The following is a 22,951-nucleotide window of genomic DNA, read 5'->3' on the forward strand; positions in this document are numbered from 1 at the left end:
TGAGCAGGAATATTACTGGTAGCTTGCAAACTTAAGGAGTTCAAGAGAGACTGGGCCTCCCATTGACCATGCGCTGCTACTTGGTTGCCAGATCAGTGCTTTGATTTCCGCCGCCAAGCACGTCTGATTATTCTTCTGGTTACGGGTGAAGGTAGTGAAGGAATAAGGTGAGGGAGGAAAAACACTTGCAGTGGAACTTCTTGGTGAGAAAACATAATAGGACTGAAATGAGTAAATGATGTGGAAAATAATAAAAAATAAAAAAATATTGAAGGAACTCGTCAATGATGGCAAAACACCATAGACTAATTTACATAAATAATATTGTTGATGGTTTTAGTCTACGTACAGCAGAAGTAAAACAAACAAAAAAAAGCTTCAATGTTCCAATACATTTGGAGGTGACTATATGACATTTCCAGGGGTCATGCAGCTTATGAAACAAAAATCTCAATTTTATTGTCTAGCAAGAGTTAGCATGTGTATCAATGTGCAGTGACTGACTGTTTGAGTACGAGAAGAGCCAAAGGTCTCAGTAGGAATACTGTCGTGAGATGAGTCGAGTGTTATTGATGTTCTGTCTGAAAGAGAGGGGGACCTTGTGCCCTTCCAGGTGCTAAAAGGACTTCCCGTATTACAGGAGAAGGAATGTGATTCCCTCCCTATCTGATGAAACACAGCTGCTGGAAGCTTTTCATTTTTTCTTTTGCTTCTTATGACAAGATTGTGCTTCAACATCATCTGTTACTTAAATTTGTTGTTTTGATCCTTTCCTGTTGTAGAATTTCTACCAGTAGTGTGTATGTGCATGTGTGTGCGTGTGTTATTACAGTACCCTAATAAAGGAAAGCAATCGCAGGCGCATTTTCATAGATCACAGGTCCTAGTCATAAGCCCATGTCAGTAAAGCATTGTTTTTTTTCCGTTGGCCTTTTATCTGCCTGGCCGTGTTGTTGTTTTTGGAGTGTCTGTTTCCCTTCTGTAGCGTAGCTATACACACCATACTGCAGCAGAGGTGACCAACACTGAGTATGACTGTGAAATGTTTTTAGCACACTTCTGATTAAAGTTAAAATCCCACAGAGCTTGGCAAAAATTGTTGTCACTAGTTCAGCGTCACAGAAAAAAAATCACTAATTAGCTACCATAAATTTCGGCCCATAAACCGCTATTTTTTTTCCTCACACTTCGACTTGGGTGGCTTCGAGGAAATTCTGGTCCACCATCTGCTGTCTCAGAAGACGGATGTAGTGCACCATTAGCACTGTGCACTGTGGAGATGGGGCGCTGCTGACATGAATTCAGAACGTCATGAGCTGGTGGGCAACATACTTCAAAAACCTCATCAATTCCACCGACATGTCTTCCTTTGAGGAAGCAGAGTCCAGAAACTCCAAGGTGGGCTCTCCTATCTCTGGGATTGAAGTCACCAAGGTGTTCAAGAAATTCATGAGTGACAAGGCCCTGGGGATAGAAGAGGTCTGCGTGGAGTTCCTATAGGCTCCTGATGTTGTAGGGCTGTCCTGGTTGACACGCCTCTACAACGTTGCATGGACATCGGGGACAGGGCCTCTGGATTTGCAGAGCGGGGTGGGGGCACCCCTTCTAAAGAAGCCGCAGCCTCTCCAGTAAGGTTGATTCAAGGGTGCTGGAGAGAAGGGTCCGTCAGAAACTCACACCTCATATTCAGGAAAAGCAGTCTGGATTTTATCATGGATGAATGGAAGGATGGAAGGAATGAACAAATGAATGAATTTTAACCCAGCTGCTTATAGTTCATTGCTTCGTAGCTGCAGGTTTTTTTTTTTTTCCTTGCCCAAATTCCCTAGTAAGGGTAGCCTAGGCTAGCACCATAATTTCTTGATTATCTCCAGCATCGTTTCCATATAAATCATCATCTTACTTCTCTCTTTAACACCACTAGCAATCTTGGGACCCATAGCTAACCCGTTCAAGTTTGAATTAAGCAGTAAAATGCACTATAAATACGGTTTTGTAACCACACACGATTGAACAAAGCTATACCGTGCCGCCATTTTGAAATGAGTAAGGCCGGCCAATAGCAGACGACCATTTCCGTGAGGCGACGCCGACCAATAGCAGACCAGCATTGTAGTGACGCATTGCATGGATGCATTGACGGCAACAGAAAATGAGTGCAATTACCTAAAAACGCCTGCAAATGGAGACAAAAACAACACAAATACAGCCAAGCCCCTAGGGTCATGACAGTTGTTTTTGTCGCAAATCCTGGAAAATACCATAAAGAGAGGGTGAAAAAACTCAGTATTCCACATTGCAACATGGAAAAAACGTAAGCCAGGGACGCTGTAACACGGGGGTCCACTGTATTAGGGGCTGAGAAAAACAGAGGATTTTAGCATGCAAATATATGGGAAACATTCAGCGTTTCCATCGCGTGAAAGAAGACGCGCGGAATCTTACCGGCAGGTGTTTGCAGCACTTGCATCGTGCGGCTTTCCTCGCAGTCGGCCGATATTCTCCCATACAGATAAATGGACTCTCCAGCATACAAACTTCTTCCAAGCGTTTATATTTTCCCAGACAGCTCACCTCTGTGTGCGTGCTTGCCAGAAGTTGTTTACAGTATACACTGGAGAACTCCTCCACCATGTTTTCTGCCCTAAGCTTAATGACGTCCCTTGCGTTTGCCCCCTGGTGGTAGGACGACTGAAAGTGCTTGATATGACATATACTGTACAGTACTACGTAGCCGGGTTTTTAAATGTTAATATCGCCGATTATCATCTTTAATAATTGTGGCAGCCAATATCGCGATCATGATTAAAATTCAATTAATCGTGCAGCCCTAATTTACAGTAAAAATAGGCTAAAATGAACCCAAATAAAAGCAAAGTGTTTACTGCGGATTTCTTGTAATTGTTGCTGTTGTTTTTGTTCCACCAGTTCTGAGCTTGTGTTAAACCTAAAGCCCCAGTGTTTCGACCAGAATCTAGCGAGTTAAATGATTAACTCATTCACTCACAATTTTCCAAAGATGTTGTTATACATTTTTCTATGAGGCCAGACAATATTAACACTAATATTACTATATTTTTTCTATATGTGTGTGTGTGTTTGTGTTAAAGGCTTAAGGAGGGTCTAAAATAGTCAGGTACTGAATGAGTTAGGTAACTTCTCATTCATAAGGTCATACTTATTACATATACCGTAATTTGGATTCAGATTGCCAAGAACTTCATCATTAGTAAGGATTTAGCTGAGAATCAGTTATTACAGTCAATTCTTATGAGTCTGTCCAACAGATTTTCTGCTCTGAGTAGCTTCTAGGTTTTCACGTGTGCTTGGTTTGCGCCTTTTGCTCTCAGTGTTGCCAGATGCATAGTCAGATTATCATCTACTGTGGTTCACTTAGCAGAAGCTGCAGATGCACTGACTTGTGTAGTTGTGGGGGTTAGGGTATCTCTGACTCTGAGCTAAAATCTGCAACAGTTGGTGCCAGCAGATGTGGATCTTGACGTACAGTTGTCCACTGGGGTGGTCAGTGATAGCACAAAATTCTCAGTCACGCTGTCTGTAAAATAATACTCTAGTAATTTCTCTTCTACAACTCTACTTCAAACTGTCTTGAGGTTGGTCATATAGAGTCCATCACTGACATTGTCAAATCCAAGTAACATTACTGTGGAAATGCTGATGATGAAAGCATGTTCAAATTTCACTGTTCAGTATTGATTCTCTTTTTAGTTTGCTGACTTTCCTCTTCTCTATCTTCCTTTTTCCTTCTCAGGTAACATTTAAATCAGATCTGTCCACTGCTGAGGTCCACGATGAAAGCATCAAAGGACCTCTAAAGGTGAGACGGGTTGTATGATGAAGCTGGCAGTCTCAACACATCATGGATTTCTTTTGTGAATTTTATACTATATTTTGAATTTTCAGAGGGGAGCTGCAGTTAAACCTGGCTTTACCATTTAATTTCAGTAAATTAGAATAACTGTCACACTCTTAACAGCTTCACATTACTTTCAATTGCATGATGACATTTCCTATCAAAACAAAAAAAGGTTATGTCGCCAAAAATGAGAAGGGTTTTTTTTTTTTATCCCAAAGGTGGGTGCTATTGTAGAAGTGAAGAACCAGGATGGAGTTGTCCAGGAGGCTACAATCAATAAGCTGACCGACGCAAGTATTTACACAGTTGGTGAGTCATTATCATTATCATGAAGTCTAGTCACAGCAGACCTTTATGCCCATATGGGGTTTATGCAGATATTATTTTCTATCAAATAAAGTAATGCAGCTTCACTTAATATTCTACTATAAATCAATATTTTGCAGCAGCAGTAATGTGTACCAAACTTGGCATATCGTTGAATTATTCTTACGGCTGAACCACTTGAATTTAAGTGCGTGTTCAGAATGGATTGCTCACATCAATGGTACGATATACCGTTCTCCAGATCAGTTGGTGATGCAAAATAATATACAGCAACAAAAAATATTACTATACTGTACTTTCTGTGGGTGTATGACTCATGAAGGGATAAGTTGAACAAATTGCCTATTTGTCAGCTTTGATTCATTGCGATATTCATTCTTTTATTAGTCTACTTTTACTCCCAGCCTTGTCCCGATGGACATGTCAGGCCATGTTTTACTTGCTCACTATTGTTATTATTTGATCTCACTGTCATTTGTTTATTTGTGCTGCAGGATTTCTCTCTAATTAAAACCTCATTCAAAAAAAAACCAACCTGAAGTAAGATAAAACAACCAAATATTTGATGCAGTATTAGAAATGAATTGTCATAATTGGTCTCAAGAAGAGATGTTGATATTTCTCGAGTATTCTATCAAATCTTGAAGTAGTGCAGCTGACCAAAGCTTATTTTAAAAAGAAAAAAGGAAACTTTTCAATACTGCACAGTTGATAAAATATGCACACTTAAAATTATTGATTTATTGAATTATTGAATTATTGAATTATTGATTTTTTTCTTACCATTGTAAGTTGTAACCAGCTCAAAAGCCTTTTTTCACTGCCTGTTACTTATGAATGCCCTTGGGTCTTGTCTGTTGTGTGTGCCTGTGTGGGGAAATCATCTCAGCACACATTCTTGCTTTTCATTCATTTTATGTAGAAAGAATTGTATGTCAGAACTGCAGATAGTTTCTAGGCTCATTCAAGAAGGAAAACTACCGGTACCGTTCTTTTCGTTTATTGATTGCAAACAAATTTATTGATATTTGTCGGTGTTTGTGCGAACGTACAGTATCAAAAGTAGTTTTGAACCTACCTGTCATTGATTGTTGTTTGTGGGTGTGTATTTCTGCATGGATTCCTGACACAGCCACCTTATGTTTTTTGTTTGTTTGTTGTTTTGTTTTTCATGTTCAATCTTACAGTGTTTGACGATGGCGATGAGAAGACCTTAAGGCGCTCCTCCCTCTGCCTTAAAGGCGCCCGTCACTTTGCGGAGAGTGAGGCAAGTAATGTTGATTTATGTCATTTCCACTTTTTACATTCTACTGTCAATAAAACACATTCATGTCACCACTCTAGTAAAGTCATCGGTTTTCCCCTCGCTTCAAAAGTATGGCTCTTTGTTGTGTCTGAGTTTTGCCCCTGTTTGTCTACCCCATGGAGGAGAACTCAATGTATTCAATTTAGTCTCCTTAGTAAGTAGCAATGTAACCTGGTTGTTTTTTTTTTTTTCCTGCCTTGGGTGAATAAACAGGATTGTGGCTCATCTTATATGCACGCATATTAGGTGTACTTCTGTATCAAAAAGTCCCTGATTCCCTGTGTTAGAGCACAGAACACAAACTGGAGGTAACTGGAATGTTAACATGCATACTAGGAATGAGACGAGATCTCGCGAGATCAAACGCCACAAGATTTCATGTTCTGGCATGCCACTAGATAAATTACCATTTCACTTTCTGAAGAGTACGGCTTATTGATCCAGAAAAGCAATGGAGGGCATCAAGGTTGATGGATAGGCATGCGTGCTACACTCTCGCACAGTAGGTGGCGGTATGCACTTAAACGTTTTTTTGCAATCCGCCATTAATTGAAAAGGAGAACTACACAATGCTCGGTTTAACATTTTGGTTTTCTAATTGAGGACAAGGCGGATAACAAATTGACTGATTGCCAGTTTTTCAAAAACGCCTTCAAACAAGTAAGCAACAATAAGAAACACTTTTGCATCACCAGGGGACCGATGAAGTATGAAAGCTACCAAAATAACACAGTATATTGGTATGTACATCGTGCTCGATAGGAACCCATTTTTGACGGTGGAAGGCAGTGGATTTGGCAGCTAATTCACCCCCTTGAGCCGCAGTATGAGATACCGTCATGACATCACTTTAGTCGCACAGACTAGGCATGGGCCAATTAACGTAATGGCAATATAACGCGATTTTGAAAATCACGGTTATTTTATTCAAAACCGTCCAAATATGTCAAAACCGGTCTCAAAAAAAAATCGTCTACCTTAGCAGGCAATTGCAGCTTGCAGCGAGCACCTCCTCTCGATGTGACTCACACTCTTTGGCCGTCGCAGGCAATGACATCCACTTCCTGGTTTCTCTACTGCTGTAGTAAATGCCGTAGTAAATGTAAACTAACGCAGCTAACATGGCTAACAATTTTATGTTACTTTCATTGAGTGTTCCATGCGACATCAGTTGCCAGGGTGTGTTACTGCCCAAACAGCAAACTTACAATGTGGACATGCTTGTATTTCTAAAAAAGAACATGACCATTAAGTATTAAACAAATGTTAGTTTGCTGCACCACGTTTGGCTTGTTGTCGTGCCCAGAATGAATTAATTGTTTAATTAATTACAAAAACATTTCAACAATATTGTCATATCTCCTTCTTGTGGGCTCCATCGCGTGAGATCTCGTCTCGTTGAATTTGTATCTAGTCCCCATGACTATTGCACACATACTCAGATTAGGAAAGGGTCACCTTAACCCTAACCCAGGGGTTTTATTCGGGTTTATTGCATATTTGAGTTTTTGTATGTGTTTGCGTAGACTTTAAAACCCTGAATAATGACAATATTCAGGTAATATGAAAGGCTTTCACCGCATATAACCACAGTCACGTTCTCATACCTCTAGTCAAAGCATCAATCCTCTTTAAAAAGTCAAACAAAAACACGTTCGAGTAATCCACGTGATCATAAATTTCAAGGCGATTGATCTTTTTGTGTTTGGCTGAGTGATACCCTGCTCACACACAGTTTATGCTTAAAAGCTTTAGAGCTACAGCTATGTGATGCAGCTCGCCTCCATTTTTATTTGTTCAATTTACTTCATTGTATTTACAGACATCTTTTTTTTAAATGCTTCATCCATTCATTTTCTTAATCACTTCTCCTCACTGGTGCCTATCCCAGCAGCCTTTGGGCAGCAGGCGGTGTATAATCTAAACTGGTTGAACTGGTAGACAAACAACCATTCACACACAAAAACACACCTAATTTGGGGTGTCCAATATACCGTGCATGTTTTTGGAATGTGGGAGGAAAATATACAAGCGCCACACTGGAAGGCCGTAGCCAGACCTCCGCATGTGTGGCAGACGTGCTAACCAATCTTCCACTCTTCTGCCCTGTTTGAAGACTGGAAATCATTTGCAGTCTATGGTTGAATCGATTATTGATTGGGTGTTGAACGGTTGTTTGTCTACCAGATCAACTAGTTATTCCATTGATTAATCAAATATTTTAAAAAAGTAGATTTACTATTCATTTATTTATTAGATTTTAAATGGCTATAACTACTAATTACTTATTATCTTCTATCAAAATGTGCCAGGGCTAATATTTTGGCAATCACGATTAGCATTAGCACACTAGCGATTACCATTAAAGCTCAACAAACACTAACGACCATTTAGATCACATATTGCATTTTTAATGTGTGTATGTCACACATGTAGTAATGTAATTAAAGCTGCAAACGGAGCTTCCACAATATTAACTGCTACGGATCAATAACTCAACCTATGACTTCATAAAAATGTACTGTAAGAAAGAGAGATGAAGGCAGAACAGAGACAGCTACTAAACAGGGATTCAGAGTTCATGCACAATGGCTAGAAAAAGATGCATTTGGACAATAGTAGATGCTTGTCATGATATAATCACTTGATATTGTTTATGCCAACATCAAATCTTGCATGGGAACAGCTGTTTTTCAGTCTAACTAATTATGTCTAATACCTTCAAGGTTTACTGACTGTGACACTTTGCTGTTCTTTGTCACCACTGCAGACACTTGACAGACTCCCTCTCACCAATCCTGAGCACTTTGGCACACCTGTCATCGGTAAAAAGGGTAACAGGGGCCGGCGATCCAACCCGATGTGAGTATAGTTCCTTCCTCATTTTACATCACACAAGCGCCAGTCATTCACACTGTGTAAAAAGTCTGCGATGCAGATGGAAACGATAAGTGATGTTCTCTGCTAACCCACAATCTTCAAAAAGAGGTGCCCCCATTCTATGCGTCACGACAGAAAAGACTTTCTCTCATTTCCATTTCTTTCTGAAACGCTCTGGAGGCCTACAGCAGGAAACCCCACTCAGTTTTTGGTGGGTGTGTTATTTTCTGATATGTATGCTCCAGACTTCAGTTTTAATGTGGGAATAGAAGCCGCCTCAGGGTTTTGGCAATGGACATCAGTGCGATTATAAAGAGGACATTCTACTTAATAATCTCATTCTCACACCACTGCTAATGGCATTGATGCAATATTGACTTGGAAGAGTCCCAGCTGCACTTTAGCACGTCTGGCTTGTCTTCCTTGCTAAAATCTTTATAGGAGCATTGATGACACTGCCTGAAAAAAAAAAAATGCAGTCCAGACAAAACCAAATACAATTTTTTGTTTTTGTTTTAAGATATTGTTTTGGAGCACATGACACGCATGTCCATACTTGGCCAACATCTACATTGATTGTTGTCGACACAATGTGTATTTTCCTAACTATAAATGGCAAAGATGGGAAGTGTATGCTTCCTGAGGCGGAACTGATGGTGTTTTACATGATGTGTTTTTATACCCTGGGATAAATATTTGTCAAAGCTCACTAAAATACATTCCATTTGTTTGTTTGACAATTTTGTTGCTCAGCAACTAATAGATATATGGTGAAGTCAGTGTTTCCACATTTATGTGCCGATATTCAGGTAAAATAAAAAGCAGAAAATATGAGACTGACTGACTGCTAATGAAAGTGTCAATATTTAGATTTGATTAAAAAAAAAAAAAAAGAAAGTCACATTATCTAAACCACAAGCAGATGATCATCGTCATCATTCAAAGGTTTATAAGAAACGAATACTTTTGACTCTGTTGTCTGGTTTCTCTGTCTTTTATGTTGAGCGCTGCACAGTTTAGCCTTTATTATTACAGCAGTCATCCTGATTCGACCTTTTATTTACTGTTCCACAGGTGTCTGACAAGTTTTTAAGATGTCACTGTAGACTAAAGATAAACTGTAGTTTCCCTGTGATTGAATTGCAAGTGTTTTGTTTATGGCTTTTGATTATGAGATGTTGGAGTAGAGTTGTAATAGCAGCCAGGCACATTTTCTGCTTTTAAGTCATGCCAGACCGTGTGTGTGCGTGCATTTATCTTGTGTGTGTATACATAGATTAGCAGAGCAAGCCGAGTGATGCATAACGAAAGGGTGGAGGATCTGTTTGCTTGCTGATGCTGCCTGTATGATCACATTTAGAGGCATGTCAGGGTTGAATGAGCTGGCTCATCTATACAGAAATACAAATGACTGAACAGTCAGGAGTTACGTTCCACTAAACACTGCTAAAAGGCTTAACTGAGGGGTTAGATGAGCGCTTTCACAACCATTGCAATAGAGGTTGTTTTCGTTGCATAATCACATTGTTTGTCACAAAAGAACTACTTAAATTGATTTTTGTCGAGGTGTTGGACATGTATTGAAGAAAAACCTGTTACATTTTAGTGTCGATCCATGGAAAAAGTGCTGATCCTTATTTTTTTCCTTTTTTTTTTTTGGGTTGTGGGGGCATGCAAACAACATTCAAATGTAAGGAAGTCCTAACAATTAAATCATTGAAATTGCTGGACTGTCAAACAGAAGATTTCTAACATCTACCATATTCTGAACCTTCATGTAAACCATATATATGCATCTACACTGTTTTGTTTTTTGTAAAGCCTATTATGTGGTCTTTTTTGTTTTTTGTCACATAGCCAAGAGGAAGACTTGTCTTCATCCTCCAGTGAAGAAGAGGAGAGTGATCAACGGCAGAATGAAGATATGTTTGGCAAAGTGGTCTGTGTGGAGGGAGTGGCTATGGGGGATAAAAAGAAAACCACGTGGTATCCTGCACTGGTGAGCTCATAGTGCCTCTATCTTCAGCATCTTCTGCTCCATCACACACACACGCACACACACGTTCATATCCCAAAACAAGATTTTCTGGCTTTCTGTTTTGTGAGACAGTTTCAAATCTTTCAAATCTTGGGCAGCATTATTTGCTGCATGAGATGCAGATTCAGTCATTGAAATTGTGACGAGCCTTCTTTATTAACGTAAATATTCCAAGTTGAAGAGGGAGAATGGGAGAAAGCGTGAAAGAGCCCCCTTTAACTGTGCACTCAGCACAACCCCGCCCACAGTGTTTGTTGTTGTTGGCCTGCTGTTCACCGAGCTCCGTGCTGCCTCCTTGTGACAGTTTAGGGAAGTGTACTCTGCACGTATTGGAACCGTGACGGAGGTGAGGTGGGCATAAGTACAACACTGGTAAATGTATTTGCAAACAAGAGATTAATAACGCATGATAATGAAATATGATTAGATGTGCAATGGCTTGCATGCTTGCTATGTGTCAACAATATTTTTAAGGAAAATGTAACTACCTGAGAAATGGTTTATTCAAAACAAGCGGTGTGCTGTGTGATATGTTGCTGTTAATATTGGGAGCAAGGTCAGGCAGGCAGAAAGTGCAAGGAATCTTATCTTCACAAAGGCAGTGCTGCCTCCCCTGGGTTCATTTCTGACAGTGGAGCAACTCACACTGTTATGCATCGCAACCTAAATCAACAGCAGAGCCACACGCTGCGAGCGGCGCACAACCTTTGAACAACCTTTATACTTCACTCTGCATCTCGATTGCTTGCTTGCCTTGGTCTCGTAGATAGCGTAGTTCCATCAACATGGCCTTCATGGCCACTTTTTTAGTTACACGCTGTCCAGTGTCAGATGTTTTACTTCTTTTTCTCACGCACGCTGTCCAGTGTCAGATTTTTTACTTCTTTTTCTCACTTGTAACCACACACGCGCGCGCACACACACACACACACACTCAGTCACACGTTGTCTGCTACCTCATCTGACCTGTAGAATGTCTTGTTTCTGCACACTCAGGTCACCTCCCCTGACTGCCATGATGACATCACAATGAAAAAGGAAAGCTTATTCGTTCGCTCTTTCAAGGATGGAAAATTGTGAGTCTGAATTATAGATGACATTATTATGCATATTTGACCATTAGAATATTTTAATGTCACAGAGATGTGTTTGGCTCCTTTTTATCCAACATTATTCACTCATTTTGATTCTGTTATAAAGAGATAGTGTGTAAGATTTAGACTGTTTTTCATTACAGCCAGTAGGAGATGCTGCAGGGGCTGCATTTACCATTGTCCGTAACTATAACAAACATGGCCGCCTCCGGAAAAGTGCCATTCCCCATGAAATATAATTTAATGATAACTAGACTTATGATTATATTTAAAACATGCTGTTGGTTGTTAACAACACATTTATCTGCAAGTTTTTGAAATTTACAATCATTTAATTTATTCCTGTGTAATGAAATATGGTCTGAGTCTTACACACTGTCCCTTTAAGCATTTGTGTTATATTAATAGTGTGTGAATGTAACCAAAAATACAACGCTTTGGAAGCAGCTGCAATCACTTGTTAGCAATTCTAATGTGAATAGCTTACTTACCCATGACTTTGTTGTACTGTACATGCATTTTCTTTAAATATGCTGACAGATGCGAATCCTGCACTTAGAAAATTAACTGAGTTACCTCTTGGTAATTTTCTCAAAGCTTGCATCATTTGAAAGTTGGGGTTTGTTTGTTTGCTCACTGCTACTTGACTTGAATTTGATTGTTGACAAAGCAGCCAGGTCTACTTATCACAAGCCCTGCATGTGCAACCCACAATACACCTCCTGTGTAAGTCATCACCAAATAATTATAGCACAGAAAGTGTGAAAAGACCTCTTATTGTGTGTCTTGCGGTTAATAGTCAGGTGAAGGGTGCAGCCGATTAGAGGGAAAGTAAATCACAGACGAACTGCCTGTTTGATTCTCGTCAGGTATTATTACAGTGCATACACAGTAGCTGTTCCACTTACTGTCACTATTAGATTTTACCCACAGAAATCAGTCCAGTGTATCAAGGGCTGGATTCCAGAAATAATAATGTAAGAAGATGGAAAATCTATCTCTGTATTAATGAGATTTTCAAGGGTTGTTTCGTTCCAATCTGCCTGCTTTAAAGTGCAGGGTGTAACAAGATGAAAGAGGTGATCATGAATGTTTCTCCTTAACACAAAAGACATGTTTGAGCTGTCAGCCACATGTCCTAGTGTTGTTATGTTTGAGTTTTGATTTGCTCTTAATGTTTTAGGTCATTATTTATATGGTGTGATTGATGCTGCCAATATGCCCAGTTGACGGATAGGAATACACTCATTCACCTGCTTTTTACACATTCACCAATGGTTCCGCTTTGGCTTTAAGTGTAATCATTTATACAAGTCTTTTCCCAATTATTATTCTATGGTGGGGCTGAGTGTCATCAACTGTATGTGCATTGTTTGCCGATGAGAGTTCACATCCACATGCCTGCTGACCTCTTCAATAGGTCTCTGTGGAGCTCCCTCTCCAGAGAGTTTGAGATCGTTGGTGATAAACGTGCTTTTCAGAAACAATGGCTTCCGAAAATATTTTTTTGGAACCCAAGGTCACACATGCAGAGGCTAGATTGGGGGAGGAGGGGGTCGAACAGTGGTTATTCTGAGTTCGTCAGATCGTTACCTTGGCAACAGTGGAAACAAACCTTGCTCCCATTGTTAAGCAGTAACTTACTGGGCTGGTGAAGTTCACCAAAAAAAAAAAAAAAAAAAAACATTGACTTGGGTTATGCACTACACAGATGAGGGAGGGTATAGGTAATGCTGGGGCTATGTGAAGGCACTTCAGGGGACCTGTGAGACTCTTAACAAGGTTTCTGCAGGTATTAAGAACTCTTAATTTATTGCTTTGTCATTGCAGGAGCAGTAATTTGTTTTTTCAAATTTAAAGCAAATGAACTAATTTAATGCCAGGGATGTATTTTCACGTAATTTTTTCATTTTTATTTAGTTTTGAATCATTTTTATTTTGTTTTTAAGAGTCCACGCATTGGATGGAATGTCTGGATTCCTAAAAAAATATGTCACATGCATTGAATGAGTTAATAGGAACAATAAATGTAATGTGTTTGTGTTTTAGTGTCTCCTTTGCAAAACTGTTTTGTTAAGTTTGATACATATGGGTGCTGTCATTAGAGATGCAATTTTTGATAAGATGAGCCAGAAAAAGTGTTGCTTATCGTTTCTTCTGCAGTTGCTGAATAAAATATGCCTCTAGACACCACTACAAATGTGTTTTTAAAGTTTAACAAATCAGACAAAGATGGCACAGCACTATGTTTTACGTGTTTGAAGTTTTTTTTTTTTAATTAGATTTTAACAGGGTTTCTTTAGGTACCCTTAAAAGTAGTATACTAATATATTAGTATAGTAATGCCGTGACAGAGGCAATACCTTTTTCTTTTCAAACTAAGAGCAAATTATTTGGATCATGAAGCAATCTATTGCTGTATTGCGTTGCTGTGAGTCATTAGAAAACATTGTTTGCCATACTCCAGCAAGCATGAGCGAAGCCCTATGGCACCTTCCCTGAGCAGGGTGTTTTGTTCTGCGATTAAAAGATGTACAATATTTGAACATGTTTCGCACTGAGCTGTCGAGCAATTTTTTTTGTTCTGGTGACCCTCGTCTAATTTTGATTGCAGTTAGGAGAGTTCAGCTGCCAGAGAAAGTCAATACAATGTTGTTATTTTTTTTAATGCTTTATGAAATTTTAATTATTCTCCGAAGTTAACGCTTTTAGCGTCCCTTTTTGTGCAGTTACATGGTGCTACGGAAGGATGTTCGAGAGATCGACTCAGATTGTCCCCCTAAGGCAGATGCAGGGCTGAAGCCAGGTGAGTTTAATTCCCGTGTATCAAACTCAAGAAGAGGCAAGTTAATTCAAGGTTGAAAAATGCGCTTGATTCTGAACAACCTGTTCACATCTTTTATATTGATCTAAATCCAATCCAACAATGAATGTGTGTTGAGCAGCACTGGATGCGGCCTTAGAGTTCCAGCAACAGTTGGTAATTCCCAGCACCTGGAAGACTGAAGTGAAAGAGGAAAGCTCCAGCAGCGAGGTGGATGATGATGACGAAGAGGAGGAGCAAGAAGAAGATGCCAGTGGCGAAGAACAAGAGGTAAAGGTTGAGTCGCTACCATGCTTGTTTTACCACAAACTACAAGCGGAAATTAACCTCAAATAATCTGGTGCGTTGGCTTTAGGAGGAAGTGGAGCCTTATCCAGAAGAGAGGGAAAACTTTCTTCAGCAGCTTTACAAGTTCATGGAAGACAGACGTAAGTTTAAAAAAAAATTAATCATTGCGGTTTACTTATATCTGACCTGGCCAAGGATACAGCTGAACGTCTTTAAAAAAACAACAACTGTATTTTCTTTTTCAATGAATATTGCAATTTAATACAATTATCATTATAAGCAGTACAATTACATATATTACAATAAACAATATCAGATTTATTAGGCATAAATGTTTTGGTAATAGTCAAGCTAAAATTTAAAAAAACACAAATTAGTATGCTGGTACAAGTATGGCAGAAACATAAAGCAGTAAATCACAAATCAGATTACAGCTACAATGGAGTGCAATTATTATAGCTCTAAACTCTTGCAAACAAATGTGTGCCTCTATCACTTCAGCCTCTCCCATTTCATGAAACTAAGATAGCTGCCGTTGTTTTGTTGGACAGCACTCCCAAGAACTATAATGTAGACACCATATAAATAAATTTTAAAAAAACAATTAAGCCTACGATCAGCTGAGATGTGTTATGTTCTGTTTTTTTTTCTTTCAGAATTGCAGGCTTTGATATTAGCATTTTGGATTGTACTGCCCTTTGATATTGATTTTAATTTGATTAATTGTGAACACATAGTTAGGAGCATGCATAAAATCCCTGGATGCAAATACATAATGTAGTTTACCTTAATGTCTGTGTGTTTGTTCCTGGAACGCCTGCTTCATTCCCATTTGTTGTAAACCACATTTTATTTTGAAACATAACTTTAAACATGACTTCTGAAATGTAAATTCTACTTCACCTCATAACTTTAAACATGACTTCTGAAATGTAAATTCTACTTCACCTCATTATTTGTGTCAGTCAGCAAACGCATTACAAAGTACTGGTAAATTAAGAAAAGCAGTAATTGTTGCCTTTATATATTTTTTTTTGTAAATGCTTTAGTGTTTAATTTATGTGATACTTTGAGGTTTGGTCATAATTTGATAAATACTGTGCTCACAGGAACACCCATTAACAAGCGGCCTGTTTTGGGTTACCGGAATCTAAACCTGTTCAAGCTGTACAGACTGGTGAACAAACTGGGAGGCTTCGACAATGTGAGGGCCACTGTGACCGCACAGACTCTTTGGTTTGATCCTGGTTATTGTTGTGTTGTGGGCTAAATCCAGTTGTACCTTCTGGTCTCTGCAATTTAACATAGATTGAAAGTGGCGCTGTTTGGAAGCAAATCTACCAGGACCTGGGAATCCCTGTGCTCAATTCAGCTGCTGGTTACAATGTCAAATGTGCTTACCGCAAGTATGTACCAGCGCTGCATCCACAACTCTGCAGGCCAAAGGCTGCTTACATGCTTACGGCTTTTTTTTTTCACAAGTTTCAGGACAGAATTTGCAACTGACAAGAAATGTGCTTCAATGCAGGTACCTTTATGGCTTTGAAGAATACTGCACCTCCACCGCCATCACATTCAAGATGGACCTCCCTTTGAAGCAGGCCCCCAAGGGAGAGGTGACGTCTGTGGTTGAGGGAGAAAACACAGCCCCCACATCAACCAGCCCAGAGGAGCAAAAAGACCATGGGAATGGGGAGCTAAGCAGCACGCAATCTGTAATCTGCAAGGTGCAGTAACACTTTGGGATGTGTTCCAAATGCATGTATACATTATACACATAGTCTATGGCAAGTGCTTTTAGTATATGATAATAGTATCCCTCTCCCACAGGAAGAGAAACCTGAATTGGTTCTAAACAAAAATCAGTGCACACCTTCAAAAGCTGAGGGAAAGGACAGCAATGGAAACAACACCTATGATGAGGAGGAGGAGGAAGACAGTAGCTCCCACACAGGAGACGCAGATGAAGGCTCTTCAACGTCTCGCCTCGGAGCCGAGGGCATAAAACAGGAGCATGACGAGGACCAGGAGAGCAAGGACAACTCTGGGTAGGTGGTTTGAAGGCTGACTCCTCAGAGTTGTATTAAGAAGAAAAAAAAAAGGACATCTTGTGGGTGGAATAGCATCATTATTCAATGACTTCCTTGAAAATATTAGCAATGTGCTTTTGATAAAGACTAAAAACATTGTTTTTCTTTGGTGGCAGCACCTGAAGCCATCACCTAGATGTTTTATAGCACTAATTTCCCATATCTCCACAATTCATCTTGACTTGATAACTATTTGAGAGAGAGAGAGCGAGAGCGAGAGGAAGGCTTCCCTCTCTTTGTCCAGCTAAACTCTTACCCACTGTGCTTTTATTATTAGTCAGGGCTTAGTCTGCATCAGATGGCAAAAGCATCTTTGAGCAGCAAAGCCTGACTAGTACCTTTCGCCTGGCATGCATCACACTGTGCTATATCTCTGTCTTTCTGTCTCTCCCCGGCCTCATTCGCTCAACAAATGACACGGCCTCTTGACTTTCACCCTACCCTGATATTGATGAAACTAGTTTTTCTGACTACCTCATAATTCGGCTTCATTGAATTTTCCCTGTGAGTGTGTCTGAGTGTGATTGTTGTCGCTGACGCTTTGGACCGCTAGACAAATGCTGTTTTGTGATACCAATTGTTAGTTTGTGCTCATTAATAGGCTGTCTGATGTTTTGATGGGCTTATATGGGTATTGAGGCACTGCAGTTAAAGTCTGATATCCTGTACTGTATGATTGGTCACCAGATACTTGGTGTTGAGGTTTTGCAGAATGTTAAGTCTCATTGCCACAAAGACACAAAGCACTGTAAGCAATACTTTATTTTAGCCGTTTTCAGCCGTGGAAAGCGAATATTTGTTTTGTCTATGGTTCATTTGACAACAAAATTATTATTCATAAATGGCACGGTGGCTGACTGGTTCGCACGTTCACTTCACACACAGAGGTTGTGGGTTTGACTTCTGATCTGGCCTTCCCTGAGTGGAGTCTGCATGTTCTCCCTTTTTTAGTGTGGCTTTTCTCCAGGTTCTCCCTACATTCCTCCTACATTCTCAAAAACATGTATGGTAGGTTCGCTGGACACTACAAATTGTGTGAATTCTTGTTCGTCTGTGTGCCCTGCGATTGGCTGGCATCCAGTTCAGAGTGTACCCCGTTTGCTGCCCAAAGACAGCCTGGATAGGTACCAGCAATGGATTCTTATTATTCATGTACAATTAATAACTTTTAAACCATATTTTTCCGCTTACTGTCAACTGAAAATGATATCACATGGGGTCAGAGGTCAGGTAACAACCAATTATGGCTCACCTGTTTTCTAGACTTGGTCATCTGACATTTCCAAGCTGGGCCATGATTAGTTATCACCTGATCCCTTAGCATGTGTGATGTCCTTTTGTTTTGATATCAAGTGGATATATATATTTTTTTTTAAGGATTTAGTTTCATCCATTTATTTGATATCCTCACAAGGGTTACAGATTTGCTGGAGCCTATCCCAGTTGTCTTTTGGCACTCACGCGACCTACACCATGAACTGGTTGCCAGCCGATGGCAGGAACACAAATGTGGACAACCGGTCACACTCGAATTCACATCTTCAGGCAATTTAGAAACCTAAAATGCATGTTTTTGGAATTTGGGTGTAAACCCACAGTACCAGGAGAAAACCCATGCAGGCATGGAGAGAACATGCAAACTCCACTCAGGAAGGCCAGAGCCAGAAGTGAATCATTGCAATCTGAATTGTGAGGCATACGTGCGAACCAATTTGCCACCATGCTGCCCAAAGGTTTTAGTTGTACATTATTTAGTTATCAAAATTAATATAAAAACATGTTTTATCATGCCAACACAAACAATGGCGAGGTTGACCTTCAGTAGTCAAAATCTTACCTAAAGCCTAGTATTAATTTATAATCTTGACATTTGAACATACAGTACCTGTCACCGATTTGAGGTTCTAAGATCCTTTTTGGTAGGCCTGTTAAAGTCATTCTGTTCATTATTTACAGGCCACTCATTTTTTTTTCTTTTTTTCATTTCTTTTCTTGTGGGTCCAGCCTTGAATTGTCCAAAGATTTTAGCAATTTGAAAAATATGCACAACAACTACAGTCTCAATATTATTGGGACCAAATGTTCCTATCAAATGCTTCCTAAGAAAGCATGTTTTAGAATTTTTGGGCAGGTTTTTTAGCTGAGTTTTGTAAGTAGTATGAATATGTATTTTTTTTTTTTTTTTTTTAGCAGAGTATGTAACGAATGTAAGCAACCTCTATTGTATCCTGCTTGCTGCACAGATAAGCACGTTTTAATTGTGCCAAATGAAATTCTAGCAGCAATCTTTTGCTCTGAAAACTGTGTGGAGGATTGTTAAAGCTGCTCTTCATGGCAGCTTATATTATTGAATGTTGTAGTTACGCTTCAGGTTGATGTGTTGCCTGTCAAGTCATGCTTTGCTGTGCTAACCTGCGGACCTTGAGACCCCTGTGGCCCCTGCGTGATAGCCACTTACCCCGGCATTTCTCCTTCACTGCCAGTAGACTCGCCAGCCTTGACTGTTCCAGACTGTTTCTCACTAGCTCCTCCTTGTGGCTGTTGTATTCTCTACAGCGTGTGAATGGCAATCCCACGTTTGCTGTGTGCATCTAGGGCTGGATAGTTAGTAGTCTGGATTTTTCATGAATGAAGTGTTATATTTGCAACATTCAAGTCTTGTAGTTTGAAAGGCTTTTGTACTGGAATGTATTATTCAGTCTGTCATACTGTAGATAAGGGATAGAATGCTCATGAGACCTGTCGGTCGAATAGAATAGCTTTCGAAGGTTTGATGAACGATTGCACCAAGGTGGGAGGGTGTGTGGGATTCTGTGGTTTTCTCTGGAGAAGACTAGGGACAGGAAGTGCTGAACTGTTTTTCTTGCAGGGATGATGACAACAGTCAGGAGGGGGAGGAAGGGGAAGAGTTTGAGTGTTACCCCCCGGGGATGAAGGTGCAGGTGAGGTATGGGCGAGGCCGCAGTCTGAAGATGTACGAGGCCACTGTGAAAGAGGCAGACGTGGAGGGGGGAGAGGTGCTCTACCTGGTGCACTACTGTGGCTGGAACATCAGGTAAGACAGGACGTGGGGGACAGTCGCCTAACGTCTATATTCACCCTCAAGCAAAATCACATCTTAACCTTCAAATTGGCCCATGGGATGACCACTTTGTGGATATCCCTGCAGCAGTGACTAATGCGCTCCTCACAATTCTGCTTCATCTGATTGTGTCCCTTGGTCAGAGCTCACTGAGCCATCTAGTGGCAGAAACAGAATTGGGCACAGGGTAGATGTGGAACATTCCTCAGCACCTGTTAGGCAGTTGTGATTGAACCCCCTGTCTGTCCACCCCCCAGCTGTCTGAACTGACATGCTGAACTTCTGTTTCATGCTTGGATTGGCCGCACAGTGGTTCTAGCCAAATTCCTGTAGATCCTGCACTACTGAGTGTCGCTAATCTCAGAAAGGCCAAGCAAAGTCTTGTCCGTTACACTCACCTCTACCCCCTTTCTCCAGTGGGCTAGGGTTAATGCAGTGTCGACTAGAGTGTTAGGGCACCGAGCAAAAAACACATTTCATTGTCATTGTGTGCCCCTGTGGTAATCTAACGACGGTTGTTCTCTGCATTGTGTATGTGTGATGTTGTGAAATGTCGTGCAACGTTTCTTTCTTGTTACATGGCCCAAGTAGCACCCTGTGTTCTGTTGGTTGTTGTGGTTGGTGTAAATATGTTTCTCTCGTCATAATAAGGCTCTGTCTTTAACTCTACTGGATGTTTACCTTTGTACTAAAGGGGTTTTAAGATTTTTTTTTTTTTGGCCAGACAGCGGAGGTGGCTGTGTGGTGGGCGGTGTTGTGGTATTTTATTGAGATCCTCTCTTGAATCTGTTTAATGAAAACCTATCTTTTGTGTGTGTTTGTTTTTATTTTGTTGCTTTTTAGATATGATGAATGGATCAAAGCAGACAAGATTGTTCGCCCAGCCAATAAGAATGTACCAAAAGTAAAGCATCGCAAAAAAATAAAGGTGCGACTTCGTATAACTTTTTACTTTTTGACTTGACGGCATAAAGTAGGTTGCTGATTTACACTCAATTCTGACAGAACAAAGCTGAGCAGGAGCGAGCTCGGTTGGAGAGGGTCAATGACAGAGACATCCTCGGTCCTTCACCCAACAACAATCGTGTCCCTCGCTCCAAATGTGACCTTAGTCAGGATGTCTTTTCCAAGCTGGATCAGGGTGAGGAACAAGGGGCTCAGCAGCACTCTCTAACCAAATCTATAGAGATCACTTCCATCCTCAATGGTCTTCAAGGTAGGAGCGCTCACAATTTAAATGTTCTTTGTTCTTATGAGTATATAATAAAACAAGCATTTTCCTATTCATCTCAGCCTCTGAATTGTCGTCAGACGACAGCGATCATGAGTGTGAGGGAGAGCATAATAAAGACGACCGTGATAGTTGCAGGGATGAAAAAGGCACATCAGAGCTTCAAAAAACCTCAGAATGGCGAGAGGGTGGCACTCCACCCAATGGATCCAAACCTTCTGCAGTCTCAGGAAAGAACCTTGATATAATTATCGGAGAAGTGGGCAAGCGCAAACCAGATTTGATTGGCGAGGCAAACATCAAGAAGAGGAAATCTGAAGGGATTGAGAGGACCCCCAAAAAACAGTCCAAAGCTAAGCGAGCCACAAGGAATGCAGACTGGTTGCCTACAGGTTCTTCCAAGAAATTGGAGGAGAGGGGTGCCGGTGCCATGGAAGCATCCAGCAGCAGTTCAGACGATGAGGGAGCTGCACTTTCTTGTTCCCTGGCTGAGGGCATTGATCGAGGCCACTCGAAAACCAAAGGTTCCCCTTCCAAGAAGTACAATGGGACAAAGGAGAAGAGCAAGGCCAGCAGACAAGCTGGCTTCTGGGACATTCCTGAAAAGAGGGCCAAGATGTCTGGAAATGGCGAGGATAAGCCGGCTGTACGCTCGAAAGGCCAAAAAGATGTGTGGTCCAGCATTCAAGCACAGTGGCCAAAGAAGACTCTCAAAGAGTTATTCTCTGATTCAGACACAGAGGCTGCTAATTCTCCTCCTCCGCCTGTAGCCTCCAGCCTGGAAGATAAAAGTGTTGAGCAGGAAGCAGGACCAGAGGACGACGCCTCGGAGGAGCAGTTTGAAAACGACAAACTGCAAGAGTTCCCGAGCAGTGGCAGTAACTCTGTGCTCAACACGCCACCAACCACACCAGAGTCCCCCTCAGGTAGAGGCAGCACATTGGAAGACTGCCGCCAAGCACCGCCGCCTTCCCCACCGGCTCCGCCCACACCCCCTGGTCTGCCTCCGGTGTCTGCTTCTGCAAGTCTCCTGCCCAGCCTGGTACAGGACGAAGTGGCATGCCGACGCAGCGAGAGCGACAGCAGCACAGTAGAAGTGGAGAGTCTGAGTGGGGAGCTGCCAGATCTTCCACGGGAGGAAGGGACGGGCTCCCCACCAAAAGTGTTTGATGCCCCGCTCTCCTCCAACAGTAGCAGCAACTGCAGCTTGGAGTTGAGCAGCAGCAGCCAGCATGAGAGCGAACACAAGTCCAAAGGTACAAACTGCAAATGTGCTTCATATTGATGTTCTTTCTGATCATTTCAACCTTTTTTCTCTCACCCATGTAATATTTTTAGCCACGTATCGCGTTTTTGAATGAAAAAATGACAAGTGCTATTCCATTCATGTCTGATTTATTAGCTTTGGAACATGGTGGCATTTCTAGGCATATGTTATTTGGCAACTCAAGAAGATCGGTCATGTAACATACAGTGGGCCCCCGGTTTACGAGATTAATCTGTTCCAAGCCAGGGATCGTAATGTGAATTCGCCGCAGGGCGGGCAATCCAAACCTATGTTATTTAGCTAATGTGTGTAAAATTTGTATCAAAATAGTTTAATAATTGGTACTTATATATAATATACATGCATAAGATTAAATAACATAAAGAAAAATACATAAAGGATTTATTTACCTTTAAGTGACGTGACAAGCTTGTTATGGCCATATTCGCTAGTGAGTTTAAACTAAGCTAGCTAACTAGTTCGGCCTTCTTCGTATTTCTTGATTATCTCCAGCTTCGTTTCCATACAAATCATCTTACTTCTCTCTTTAACATCACTCCCTATTTTGGGACCAATGGCTAACCAAATAAAGTGTGAATTAAGCACTAAAATGCACAATAAATATCATGTTAAAAGCACTCTAAAAT

At 40.8% G+C, this 22,951-nt stretch overlaps 1 protein-coding gene across 4 annotated transcripts in view; it reads left to right on the forward strand.

Moving 5' to 3' along the window:
• arid4b (AT-rich interaction domain 4B) overlaps window positions 1-22,951 on the forward strand; it is a 46,191-nt gene that overhangs the window by 18,755 nt on the left and 4,485 nt on the right. For 3 of the 4 annotated variants that reach the window (XM_088420675.1, XM_088420678.1, XM_088420676.1), the window contains 17 exons: window positions 3,773-3,838; window positions 4,096-4,186; window positions 5,392-5,471; window positions 8,281-8,372; window positions 10,248-10,389; window positions 11,425-11,504; window positions 14,252-14,328; window positions 14,468-14,616; window positions 14,702-14,774; window positions 15,744-15,838; window positions 15,943-16,040; window positions 16,163-16,361; window positions 16,465-16,682; window positions 19,594-19,779; window positions 20,650-20,734; window positions 20,812-21,022; window positions 21,100-22,293. In XM_088420675.1, the coding sequence (XP_088276801.1) occupies window positions 3,773-3,838; window positions 4,096-4,186; window positions 5,392-5,471; window positions 8,281-8,372; window positions 10,248-10,389; window positions 11,425-11,504; window positions 14,252-14,328; window positions 14,468-14,616; window positions 14,702-14,774; window positions 15,744-15,838; window positions 15,943-16,040; window positions 16,163-16,361; window positions 16,465-16,682; window positions 19,594-19,779; window positions 20,650-20,734; window positions 20,812-21,022; window positions 21,100-22,293 (3,136 nt within the window). The remainder of the gene's footprint in view (window positions 1-3,772; window positions 3,839-4,095; window positions 4,187-5,391; window positions 5,472-8,280; window positions 8,373-10,247; window positions 10,390-11,424; window positions 11,505-14,251; window positions 14,329-14,467; window positions 14,617-14,701; window positions 14,775-15,743; window positions 15,839-15,942; window positions 16,041-16,162; window positions 16,362-16,464; window positions 16,683-19,593; window positions 19,780-20,649; window positions 20,735-20,811; window positions 21,023-21,099; window positions 22,294-22,951) is intronic. The other variant, XM_088420679.1, reaches the window with a different exon arrangement.

This window comes from Hippichthys cyanospilos, chromosome 8 (genome assembly GCF_059441005.1).
Source record: "Hippichthys cyanospilos isolate Australia breed blue-spotted pipefish chromosome 8, RoL_Hcya_1.0, whole genome shotgun sequence".
Taxonomy (NCBI): domain Eukaryota; kingdom Metazoa; phylum Chordata; class Actinopteri; order Syngnathiformes; family Syngnathidae; genus Hippichthys; species Hippichthys cyanospilos.